The 13,263-nt window shown below is 54.7% G+C and overlaps 1 protein-coding gene across 1 annotated transcript in view; it reads right to left on the minus strand.

Moving 5' to 3' along the window:
• SDK1 (sidekick cell adhesion molecule 1) overlaps positions 1–13,263 on the minus strand; it is a 729,776-nt gene that overhangs the window by 135,637 nt on the left and 580,876 nt on the right. Inside the window, exons 15-17 of the mRNA XM_042240546.1 lie at positions 12,488–12,635; positions 11,444–11,584; positions 6,778–6,959 (exon numbers count right to left, since the gene is read on the minus strand). Of these exons, the coding sequence (XP_042096480.1) occupies positions 6,778–6,959; positions 11,444–11,584; positions 12,488–12,635 (471 nt within the window). The remainder of the gene's footprint in view (positions 1–6,777; positions 6,960–11,443; positions 11,585–12,487; positions 12,636–13,263) is intronic.

Here is a 13,263-nt window from a genome sequence, read left to right on the forward strand (position 1 = left end):
TCTCTGTGAAACAGGAACCGTGGTGCCTCTCTCACACGACGGCTGGGGGATGGCCGCAGAACGCGATGAACGTACGTGGACAGCACACAGGACTGTGGAAACTGGCGCACAGTGGCTCCCCCTGAAGAAGTCGATTCCTACGCTTTCCTGAAAGGCCTCAAAGACCAAGGCAGGCCCGTACCTGAAGGAACACCCCGCACCACTTTGTTCAGTTCCTGCTGGGTGTTTCATGTGATGCTGGGAGAATCTGAACATTAGCCTATCTGCGGGTGCAGCCTGAGGCCTAGAAAGTCATCAGGGCTGAGAAACAAATCTTTCCGTGCAATGTCATTTACGCTACACTGAGAATTTCCCAAGAGGAGACAGGAACGGGGCTTGCAGAGTGCTCATTTATAATCCTTACTTTAGAAAACCCTGCGAAGCCCAAGTGAACATTTAGGGGCTTTTGCTAACGTTTTAGAAACCTGGATGACCAAATGTTTTCTCCCATTTCTCTCTAAATATGGAACAGTTCTTTCATTAGAAGGTAATGTTCTGAAACCAGAATAAATCATTACAGCACAAAAATACCTGTTACAAGAAGAAAAATGATAAAGAAATAAAACCAGAAAAAATTAAAGTCTTGGCATGCTCAAGAATGATGATTTATAGTATAATTTGTCTTTGAGCCCTTTATAGAAAAATCAGTATTTGCATCTTAATGGACCCATTTAAGGAAGGAATTCTTGCCTGGAGAATTCCAAGGACAGAGGAGCCTGGCAGGCTACAGTCCATGGGGTCGCAAAAGAGCTGGACATGACTGAGCGACTAACACCTTTAAGGAAGGGATAAAGTTTGCTAACGTCACTGGCTTGGGGCTTCCCAGATGGCTCAGTGGTAAAGAATCTGCCTGCCAGCGCAGAGACACAGGAGATGTGAGTTCCATCCCTGGCTGGGAAGATCCCCTGGAGGAGGAAATGGCAACCCACTCCAGTATGCTTGCCTGGAGAATCCCATGGACAGAGGAGCCCGGTGCAGGCTTACAGTCCCTGGGGGCACAAAGAGCTGCACGCGAGTGAGCGAGCGAGAGCACCTCGAATGTCTGCTTGGTCTGCCCCGGCTCTTTACGAGTTGAGCGCCTGGGAATCATCTAACACAAACTTTCTCATCCCCGAGCTTCTCATATGCCCCACCTGCCCCGATTTTGCCCATCAGTCCCATTTAATAGATGTTGTTAGCAGGGCCTCATGACCTTCTCTTTCCTGCAGAAGGAAGTTTTAAATGTGAGAGATTAACCTACATGTGGGCTTTCTCGCTGGCTGAGGGGTGAAGAACCTGCCTGCAAAGCAGGAAACACAGGAGATGTGGGTTCGATCCCTGGGTCAGGAAGATCCCCTGGAGAAGGAAATGGCAACCCACCCCAGAACTCCTGCTTGGAGAATCCCATTGTCAGAGGAGCCTGGCGGGCTACAGTCCATGGGGTCGCAGAGTCAGACACGGAAGCGACTGAGCACACACACAAGCAGTGTTCACACAGAGCAGCAAGACTCTTAAAACAGCTCTAACCACGTGACTCGGGAACCCAAGCTGTCAAACGTCCATTGCAATCACCCAAATGAAATGGAAGACAACTTCAGTTCACTCCAGAAGTTCCTTCCGAACCCTTCCAGAAATCAATATGCTTTTGGTTTCAAGAGGAAAAAGCCAGAGAGCCTAAGTTCCGCATAACTAAACACCCTGTGTAATTATGAGCATTTTTCCTTCTGCCAATGTCTGCTTCAGCAGCTTTCCAATCATCCAGTAAGGGAGGAAAAGCACTGTAGTCATCTGAAGCAATCAGTGGTTCGAAGTCGATGCTGACGCAGTGTTTGGCTCCACAATCAGTTTCTGTTAAAAACTGTTCAGCTAACGGTGAGAGACACGTGAAGCAGTCATGTGACCGCAGAGGCTCAGGGGAGCCTCCGAGTGGCTGGGGTTGCACGCAGCGGCAGGATGTGGACTGTAACAGATGCTTTCACTGCATCTCAACAATAAACGGGACTGAGGAGAAACTCGAGGCGTGACAGGTGGATGGCAGTTCTCACCACTTCCGGGGTCAGTTCACTGGGCTCAGAGGTGTGACCTCCTTATCTTCCTTCAGGAGCCCCCTTGAGGGAGTCCCCTCTGAGACTGAGGCCACGTGCTAGGGGACGCACATCTCCGGGCACCTGTGTTCCCGCCCCCTGTGCCCTCGCCGGGCGGACACCGCGTCGTGCACCTGTCCTCTTTGCGGGTGACCGTCTGACACGCACACGCCCCCCTGGCGGCATTGGAAGCCCCTTGAGCTCCCCCGGTATTCTGACACCTTTTCAAGAGGAGCCTTATTAAAGTCAAGATAAAGCACACTGCATGTCCCCGATGCTCCAGTTCACCACGTGGCTAACGGGAGAGGAAAAGGAGGCCGGCTGGACAGCAGCTGGCTCTTCTCTCTGCTCCTGCTCCTCCAGACTCTCCTGACCGCCTCCAGAATCGTGACTACACACATTCCAGTAATTTCCCAAATTAGGCTGATGAACAATTAATCTCACGCATAAGTCACCCCTCCCTATACCCGTGACATACCAGCATTTTAATTCTTTCCTTTGCAGCGTCAGGGACCAATTCAGCCCCCCAGCCCTTCTCAGTGACGGCCGCGAACAGCCCTGGGACACACAGCGGGTTGCCGGAGCAGAGCCGCTAAGCTCCAGAGGAGGCCAAGGGGTCTGGGGAGCTGTGGGCCTGCGGTGTCTGGTGACTCCAGTCTGGATGGTTACGAAGGACCAGGAGGCGCTCTGCCTGCAGTGGCTGTGAGACAGGCTGTCTCACCAGTTTATACCTGGAAACTGTACATCCTTCGGGCGACTCCTCAGCAGGAGTTGCCGAACAAGTGGGACAGACACAGCTAGCTGCCCTCTGCTTGCCCTCCCCTCTTCCTTCCTTAATAATGGACGGAAATGTGCCCAGCTGAGGGACCCTTCCCAGGCTCTTTGGCATGGAGACAGTCCATGAATTGTAAGCACGAGTCTGTGGCAGACGGGACTTCTAAGAAAGTTCTTCAAAGGTGGGCATACTTGATTATTTGGCCACAAGGCAGACCCTGTGCCTTCCTCCTAGAATGTGGATGTGATAGCTGGCATCACAGCAGTTAGTTTGCAACCACAAGGAAAGCACTACAGATAGCAAAGGAAAAAAGGAGGACTTGGTTCTCTGGTGAATAAAGCTGCCTCTGTGACCCCACAGAACCCACTGCCCACTCTTTTGGTGTCAGAAAGATGACAACACATCCCCACTTCATTTACGTTACTGTTCCTTTGGGTCTGTTTCTAGCAGCCGGATTCCAGTCTGAACCAGTCCAGCAGCTACCCTTACTTCCCCGATGCTGTCCCAGTAAAGCCCCTTTGCAGGGGTGCCTTCACAGTGACGGCACGCTCCTGGGAGTGCTGAGCAGGACTGCCTTCCTGAGAACGAGGCTGGACTCTGTTCTCATTCTTGATCTTGTTTCACAGATGCTACTCTTCACTTCCAGTCGAGGCTGGAGCCCCCAGGCTTGACAATGAGACAGGCGTCCCCTCCACTCATGCCCTGGCCTGACCTACTACAGCACAGAGTAGGCACTCACACCAATTCCTCGACATGCGTTCTTGACTTTACTAATAGCAAAGAAATTGACCCCAAATTTCTTTCTGTACAACTGCCATGATGGAGACATTCAAATCCCACAATAGATACTGGTTGTTGTCGGGGTGGATGGAGGAATACAGACAGAACCATGGGTGTGTATGTCACAGCTCAGTATTTAATAGCATTTTCACCTATATTGCTTCCTTTTCTCTTCACAACTGCCCTTAAAGTAGTCAGGGCAGGTGGAAATGTCAGAGCTTTACAACCGCAAAAAAAAAAAAAAAAAAAAAAAAGGCAGAGGCAGAGAAGAGCTAAGATGTTTCTTGAAGGCAGATAAGTAGTATTGATAAGTAATAAGAGTCAGGCTTTATGGACTCTGGGCCAGGGCCAGCTCTGGGGCTGTGCAGGCAGAAAGCTGTGTGTGTGCCCTTGGCGAGTGTTCCCCTTGTAAGTGAGCCCCACGTGAACCCCATGTGAGTGAGCCCCATGCTGAGGGTCCAGATATCTCCCCTGGCCGTGGGTCCATCCTGGTCTGCCAGCTGTGGAGCCCCAGGGGCCAGTCCTGGGGCTCGGGCATGACTCTCAGACAAAAAGGGAAAGGTCAGAGGCTGAAACGGCCTGAGAAGCTCTGCTGGTGACCGAGGGTCCAGGGCAGGGGCAGGGCAGGGCCTGGAAGCAGAGCATGGCGCAGTGCTGGCGGTCAGCTGCCTGGGCATTACCACTACATGGAGCACACAGGTCTGGGTGTGCCAATCACAGCTGGAAAACATGCCAGGAGCCCCAGAGGATGTGTGTTTCCTGTGTCCACACTGAGGTTGGTGGGATCACAGCCTGCATCGAGGACTCACAGAGAGTCAGAAACACCCTCAAGTGAGCAAAGACGTGGATTGTGATCACCCTGGGGGCCCCGAGACTTGCTGGGGTTCCTAGCTCCAGGCTCCCCCGCCAGCCACCCAGTAGGCGGGCAAAGGAACGGCAACCCAGCGACGCAGGCTGACACGCAGATGGGAAAACCGCACACGACATCTGCTCATAAGCAGCTAAGAAGAGAGAGACTCTGAACACCTCTGCACGCAGAGCTACTGGAAGTCAGGTTCTCACCTGCGCGAGGAGGTAGACTCCCCCCAACCTCACCCGAGCCGAGGCATCCAGAGATGGCTCCACGCGCAGTCAGCGCCCGCCTCCAGCCGCGTCCAGATCCACGAGGCCCTCATGCTGGAGGGGCAGCCACGCCGCCAGCAGTCAGGCCGGTTGAATCCCCTGTGGGGCCCCACTGACCTCAGAGGGGCCAAGGGTGCCCAGAAAACAGCATTGCTGACTCAGAGGACCCAGCGTTAGTGCTGCTCTGCCTGCGTTAGCCCAGCGACCTCAGACCCGCTCAGTGAGAGCAAAACGCACCCTGTTTCACCCCAGAAACTGCCAGTGAGCTGAAGAGGGGGGTGGGCTGGTCCCATGGGACAGGACGCCCCAGAGAGAGCTCACGTGGCAGGCTGGACGGGGTGGAGGGCAGCCCAGAGGGGCTAGGTGTGAAGCTGCACCGCACACGCCCGTGGCTCCTCTCAGCCCACGTCGGCGACTGGGGGAGTTCATCAGCTCACAGCCGGACCAGCGCTCCCGTCTGCAGCAGCTGCCCCACCCCCGGGCCCCTCCGGTCTCCCCCACACACCTGCCGACAGGTCTCCCTTCCTCACACGGCGCTTTGATCATGTCGCTCACAGCCCTAAAGCTTCCCCCGGGACGGCGGGACAGACGCGAGACGCAGCACCCCACAGCCCTTCTCGGTCAGGGGGAGACTGTGCCCCGCACGGAACATCAGCGCGCCGGCAACAGGAGGAAGCCGTCACTGTAAACAGTGCTGGGGGACCATCAGCAGCAGTGTTTGTCACTTTAAGTGTTTCCGAATTTATTGTTATTTTATTAAGCGGACTAATTAAAGCAAGCGTGAACAGAGCGGGTTTTCAGCTATTTTCATTTTCCAGTGAGTGATCGAGAGGCGCAGGCAGACACACAAGCCCTTCCTGTTGTCCTGCACGTGACGTCTCTCTGCTCGTCACCGTGAAAGAGGGCTGACGGCACTTAATTCGTGAGGAGGATTTATGGGCTCCAGGATGGCAGCAGACAGCCGATCAATACAGGATGATAACGACAGCATGTAATATCAGGGAACATTAGGTCTCAGGCATGATTTGGGGAGAGACGTGGGCAGTTAGGAACCTTATCATTTGAAAAAGGCCAAGGCCTGGTAGCAATAAAAACGCCTAAGCGAATCAACTCACACCTGTGAGTCAGGACAGGGGAAAACTGCTCAGCGAAAAAGGGGTTTTGATTTGGCGGGAAAACTGCTTCCCGGGCCAGGCTCTGGGCTGCTCCAGCGCGCCACTGTGTCTAGAGAGGGCCTATGTGTCACTGCGAAGAGCGCTGAAAGTGGAATGCAGACGTGGAGAGTGTCTCTGAGGGTCCAGCCCTTCCTGGGGCCAAGACCTGGACCCTCCAGAAAACAGTGGAATTAGCTGGAAATGACGGGGTTGGGTCTCAGCACATAAATGTAAGACCTGCTGGCGTTATGGTACTCTGCCTGGTCAGTTTTGGGGGGTGGGTGTGGGGAGGGGTTTTTATGGATCTAGTGAACTGTTTGCTGGTGTAACTGAAAAGTGAAACCCAAAGTAGGGGTGGAGAGCAGCGAGTCGCAAACCCCGTTACTGACTATTGTGTTACATCGCTAAAAACAAAACACTGAATAATCACTCTCTGTGAAAAACGTTCACAGCTTCACACAGGACTCCTCAGCCACCTCCACTGCAAAATATACCATTATTCCTCTTAGAAAAAGGTAATTCCACAGGAATTTTCAGAATAAGTGGACCAGTTAAAGGATGTGTAGAGACACATTCCATCCTTAGGAACCAGAAAGAAGCAGACAGAATGATATATCCAATCCCTTTCTGTGGTTTTGCTATAGTTTATGAATAGAAGGAGAGATTAAATTAAATGTGATTCATCCCCTTCTGATTGCTCCCTAGAGGACTGAACACTCTATTTTTATTTCAACAGAAATAAATATTTCAAACATTGAGTGAGTTGATCAACTCACTTGCTCCAACAGAACCTGGCACATCTAGCTCCCCAGTGGAGAAGACCGTGCCGCTCGGGCGGGCTCACCTCCTTGCAGGGTGTACTCAGCCACCGCCCTGCTGAAGACGCCCAGGCCAGCCCCGTTGTAGGCAGCCACCTGTATCTCATACTGGGTCCAGACGATGAGCTCGGTCACCAGGCAGTAGCTGACTTCAGGGCTGCTGATGTTTCTCTGCTGGTACTCCCCAGGAAGGCCGGCCAGGCGGTACCTGCGGCAGACCAGGAGAGATGGCTTGAGCCAGAGACTGGGCTTCCCCGAGGTTCTCCCACGTGGTTAGAGGAGATCGGGGTAGACAGACGAGAATAAAGCCACGTGGTTAGAGGAGATCGGGGTAGACAGACGAGAATAAAGCCCAGAGGTCCGCCCCAGAAGACACTACTTCCACTTCCATCGCTAAGAAGGTCTGGCCTAATCTCACAGTGACTAGAAGTCTGGGCTAACAGATCTGATGCTTCAACCATGGGTTCAGGAAAAATGATCCCTTTTTAAATAGTCCAGGGAGTACCATAACTCAGGACCCCAATTTTCAGACAAGATTTCTAGTGGGTTGCGGCTACAAATCAGTCCTAGAGACCCCTTCCTCCAGTGACTCTGAAGCGCGGAGGAAAAGAAGCGGGCAGTGCGGTGCTCCTCGGTGTCCGGGGCTGAGCCCCCTGCTGGCTCGCGCATGCCGTCCAGAGTCAGAATGACTGGCTTTCAAAGGCGCTCACACTCCTGAAACACGGGCCCACTGCTAAGAGTGGCTTTTAGGGGACCTGCGAGAGGGCAATGTGCAGGCTCTTTTGTGGACGAAAGGCAGAGATTTAAAGTCGCATTTATTTAAAACAATGACCTACACGACTCTGAACACAGAAAACATTAGCTGGGAAACCGGCACTTGCACAGGGAAAGGCCTGTTGTAACATTATTCTGAGTGACGGACGTCTTCCCTGAGCATGCATGCAGAAGTGAATCGTTCCTCTGGGTAAACCGAGGGGCGAGAGCTGTGGGAATAACTTCCTCGGTCATCGTACAGCTTCCAAGAGCTGGAGCTTCTAGCCGAGAGCTGGCTCCTTCCTCAAGAAGACATGACTCTGGTGCTCAGTGGGGATGGCAGAAGTGCACAGACCTGGGTGGGGCGGCAAACGCAGCCACTCCCACGGTGGGCTGGGGTCTTCAGGCACCTCCAGAACGCTGAGCAACCCTGCAGAGGCCCGGTCAGTCACCGTGCTGTCCCCAGGGCCTCAGGGCCTGGACGCAGGGAAGGGCCTGAGCCGGACTCACTCGAACCAGCGTGTCAGCAAGGCCACGGCCCTCAGAAAGGAGAAGGAACTCCGAAATCCAAGCCTGGAGTGGGAAACAGCTCTCCAAGGAGAGTGATGACTGAAAATGCACTCAGAATGTACGGACATGGTAATAAGATGTTCTTCGTGAAAATCAGGGTTTTCTGAGACTCGTCTTGGAGCCCTTCCTGCTACAGGCCACTTGTGTGTGGTGAGCCCTGCCGGAGAGGAGGCAGAAAGGATCGAGAGCAGCCAGGCCACGAAGGGCACAAAGGCCCCGGGATTTCCTGCCTCGCGCCTGAGAGGAGCCGCAGGACACGGGCCCGCAGCGGCCCTGGGGGAGGCGCTGGCACACGCATGGCACTCCATGATGGGCAAACGTGAAAGAGGCCTCACACCCGTCTGTGCTTCTCTCCCACCCCCTCCGATTGCGCTGCCCCTCACTGGACTCCCTGCCAGGGCTGGGCGCTGCTCACGGCGGGCTGAACCAAGTCTATCATAGGATGGCCTGTCTTCTAGACAAGGAAGGCTTGGTGTGGCGTCATCCGGGTTCCAGCCATCTCCCCATCTACAGAGCAGGGACTTTGAGAATAAATGGCCCTGGGACAATCAGACAGGCATTTTGAAAAAAGGCAAATCTTGGCTCCCACCCACACCAGACCCAAGTAGCCTGGCAAGTGACTGGGCCCAGGACCATGGGTACCCAGCAGGGTACAGAGGGCATGGCTGCTGGAGACCCCCGCTTCACTGTCCGGTACACATTCCAGGGAGAGCAAAGCAAGCTGCCCAGAAGACCAAGCTGAGAGGAAGACTCACGAGCTGGAAGGTCTGAAGCCAACTCTTCACCTCTCTGAGCCTTGGCTTCCTCCTCCCTAAGGTGACGTGGTAATAATGGCACCCCACGGGGTTGGTTCGAGAACCAGGTGAAACAGTGGGCACAAAGGAGCCGTGATGGATTAAAGCACCACCCCCAAAACATTTCTCTGTTGGGAACACTGCTTGTGTAGGAAGTATGCTAACAGAGAACCCTGAGTTCTGAGCCCTGAAACTGAGCCTGCTCAGCCCTCCTCCCAGACCTGTCTGTACGAGGCGGGGAGAATCTACCTCTCAGATTCCTGGCGCTCCCTTCCGGCAGGGAGCGTGGTCCATTCTGACCAGCGGCTTCAAGGCGCTCTTGTAATATTCACAGAATGTCTAGGAAGGTCATAATTAATAACAGAAGCACAGGACATCGTCCGCTGAAGGGCCGGATACGTTGCCCAGGAGACCGCCTCAGAGAGAACAAGGAGATTCTTTACATGGAAATAAACAGGGGAATGTTTTTAAAGGACATAACCCCTATGTTCCTCTCAAAGAAACACCCTGCCCGTCATCATGAATATTTTATTCCTGTGCATGCACTCTAACTACTTCTTATGGCTGGAGCCGTGGGGGTGATTTATTTCCATTTGGTTCTTCCGTGGACCATGCTGCTGGTCTGACATGGAGCCCTGTGCCCTGGAGGGTACACGCTTGCAAACAGAGCTGATCTGCAGACTGGAAGATTATTTGGAAATGTTTCCCAGCAAATTCATTTTGGCATGGATCTTCAATTTTTGAAAACTTGGGATATTCACAGCCTGTGTGGTACACCCGTGTCTTGGGGCTCTCTGGATTGAAGCCCCTGCAAATACGGATGCCCTCTTTTCCAGCGCTTGCCTCCACTGACACCATCACAGAAAATCCTTTTAAGAGTCCTAATCCCACAAAACAGGGAAGTGTGCAGTGCCCAAAGGGGCCTCGCGACATCAGAGAGCTTGCATTAGGAAATTCCACGCCCCGAGCCTGGCTCTGTGGCCTGACTTTTAAAGTCCTTTTGGCAGATGGAGCCCCAGGAAACTTTTCTTCCCTGTTGTCAAAAAAAGACAGAGGCGGATGGGATGACAAGCATGGGAGGGGGAGGCCAGTCCAGAGGGGAGACCAATTTTCTTCATTAGTTGATGAGCACGGAACCAGGGGACAGCTGGGTGAGCAGCGAGGGAAACCTGGGCCTCGAGCAGCAGGAAGCGCTGGGCTGCTTTCCCGAGGGAGAGACCAGGCTCTGGGAGCACCCACGGGCCCACAGGTCCACCCACGGGTCCACAGGCGCCCCCTGCCCACAGGAGGCCGATCGGCAGTTTCCTCTGTGATCCGGGGGAGGCCGGGGGCTCAGGGACCGAGGGCGCCCTGCGTGCGGGTTCAGTCCTGTGGCCCTCGTGCAGCCGGTGGACGGCTGCGTTTGAACCTCTTCAGGCAGACAATGATCTGGCTTGTGTTCAGAGGATAATTCATACGCTTGGGGACAACTGGAGAACAGCAGTGAATTGGTTGTGGCAGGCACACATTACGTGCATATAGATAAATGCGGTATTAAATGATGAGCGGGTGATTACATAAATACAGGCTGGGGATGAGCTGACTTCTGTGTGCAGACAGTCGAGTTAAAGAAGCAACTCTCTCACAACGTTTACCGTTTAGCTAAGATGTTACGTCACTCCATGTGAGACCTTTGGTAGCCTGGTGTCTCCTGGTCATGGGTCTAGCACGGGCGTGGGCTGGGTGTCTGCGCGTTGGACACCCGCCAGCCCTGCCCGCAGAGGCTGGCGACGGGTGTGCCCATTAGGAGGGAGGTAACAGTCACCTTTTCAATACTGGTTTGCTTTTTCCCTTTCACTTGCGTTGACAAGCTACTAAAACAATCACTTTCACTGCCATTTTAAACTTAGCAGCAATTTTTGGCAAAGCAGGTTCCTCTGCCAACCCAGCCAGGGCTGGCTCGGTTCACGCGAGGCACTCAGAAGCCAAACCCCTCTCAGAGGGGCAGAGGGAGCGAACTGGCCACTCCTGGGCCACGTCTGGTCTGCAGCTGGGAGGGTGCGGCCTGCCCTGTGTTTTAAAACATACTAGTTTCATTCCCAACACGGGAAAACTGTGAGAATGCATGTCAAAAAGCCAGACTTTTACCTTTTTTTTCCTCTGGAAAACCTGGCAGCCCAACATACTAGCATGGTAAAAACTGGCTTGTAATGAAATCAATTGTATTTTTATCGATTAAAAATCACTATACTTTAGAACGCATACCTCTGGTAAAAAGCTAGAGTGAAAGGACTTACAAGGGATAAGCACACCTTGCTCCCAGCCTGGAACAGTCCCCTCCGTTCCGCTAAACTGCACCCCCTGAGGGTGGGCTCTTGTGTGTGCGCATCACGGCTGGATCTGCAGAGCCTGTCCCCGAGAGGCTGCCCACAGGTGCGCGTTCTCGCTGTTGGCCGCAGTCTCCACCACCCCCGGGAGTCCTACCGCTGGCCTGAGTCTGGATGACCGCTGGGCTCCTGCAGACGTCTGAGCTTGCGGCCTCAGCAGGTCGGACCCTGAGCTGGCCACAAGGGTGAGGGCCTGGCGCGGTACTTGCCTGAGGACGTACCCACGGAGCGCGCCGTTGTGCTCCGGCTCCGGGGGTGGCTGCCACTGTACCATGATGGACTGGTTGGTGCGCCCGCTGGCCACTATGTTTTTTGGGGGAGCGCTGGGTGGCTCCTCGGGGAGCATCAGTCTGAAAAGAGAGGGCGGGAGAGGAGGAGAGATGAGCCCCAGGAGCACGGGGCCCTCGCGCCCATTCTCAATCTTGCTGAATCTTGAGCTGAACTGTGTACTCGAATCGAGTGACAATAAAGCAAAACACACAGCTGATCCGACAGGAAGGACAAACCAATGTGACGGGTCCCGGAAGACACAGGGGGCGGGCTTGCTCTGCCTGAGCGGCCCACGGCACCCCCGCCCTTTAAGGACCCGCGAGCCGGCTCGCGGGCCCAAGTCCAGGGCTGCTTCCAAATCGCTTTCTTTGGCCCCTTCAGTATTTCACACACCCAGCCCCCAAGACTAGACAGCAGTCGTTCAGAGCTCTCAACACTTCCACTGCACAGGCCCGCCGAGCGCTCCGGCTGGCTGGGGGAGCTGCGCTGAAATGCGATAAAGCCCTTTTCCCAGATCACATCTGAACGGGCTTGAGAGCAGCTGCCGGCCTGGGTGGGGAGGACTCAGCATCAGGACCACCACCAGGGAAACACGGGGGCTCGCTCTGCCTCCTGAGAACCTGCTGGGTGCTTATGAGTCCCGCCCCACAGGTGGTCGGCTGCACAAAGGGCCCAGAGACACCGCCAGCTCTTTAATGTCATGGACACAGGGGGCTCTGCGATCGGGAATGCCTCCTGTCTGCGTAGTCAGAGTGCCCCAGGGACCTAAGAAACTTCCCTCTGCAGTGAAGGAGCCCTGGCCCGCCCCATGAACCCCTACGCTTCCTCTCGGTTACAGGCTTCCCACTCGTGTCTGTTCCCCGCTAAGGTCAGTCAGTAAGGGTAGAGGTCGAGGACCTCGAAGTGACCTTGATGATGGCCTCCCTCCACCCCACGAGATGCTCGGCTCCCCTCGCTGCGCCAAGCCTGACGCGGCGGCTCACCTGCTCGTCTCTGCGCTGTACTGGCCCTTGCCCACCTGGTTCACGGCACACACTCGGAATTGGTAGGTGCGAGCCGGGGTCAGGCCGCGCACCGTCACGCTGGTCATCTCGGGGCTGACGTCTGACAGGTGCACTTTCCAGGGAGAGTCTGAAAGGAGGAGCAGAACAAGCTCGAACCTCTGCAGGCACCCATCTGAGTGAGAACAGGAGAGCGCAAAGTGCACCCCCGTAGACCGCCTCCCTCGCTCGCCAAGGCAGATGGCGAGGCTGGCCCCACTGAGCGGACGCTCACACCGAGGCGCCGGGCCGCGGCGAGTACCGGTGAGCCCGGCTCTGGACGCAGGCCACCCGCTCCCGAGTCCGGGGGTGCCCGCCGCCAACCCCAAGCTGTTGTCTACACGCAAAGGGATATTTTTTGTTCAGCCTGCACGTGGCAGTTAAAATGGAACCAGAACGTGGTTCCTCATTCCCGTGTTCACTGGGTAATGAGAAGACGCTGTCAGCTCACGTGGCAGATTGCAGATTTGTCTCCCAGAAAAGGATGCTGCACACGCCACCAAATGATAAATAAAAACTATATTCATTAACATTTTAATAAAAGAGGAAATGAGCATGATAAAGACAGATGGGCCATGCATTCTGCCGCCCATCTGCGTGGCGGCCCGTTCCATCCACGCCCCTGAGCAGCTCTGGCTGGAGAGACGCTGAATGAAACTCATAGTGAGTTTAGGAGATCTTTCCCCTGGGCTTTCCGGGCAGGTGTGGAAGGGTGACCC

This window comes from Ovis aries, chromosome 24, assembly GCF_016772045.2.
Source record: "Ovis aries strain OAR_USU_Benz2616 breed Rambouillet chromosome 24, ARS-UI_Ramb_v3.0, whole genome shotgun sequence".
Classification (NCBI taxonomy): domain Eukaryota; kingdom Metazoa; phylum Chordata; class Mammalia; order Artiodactyla; family Bovidae; genus Ovis; species Ovis aries.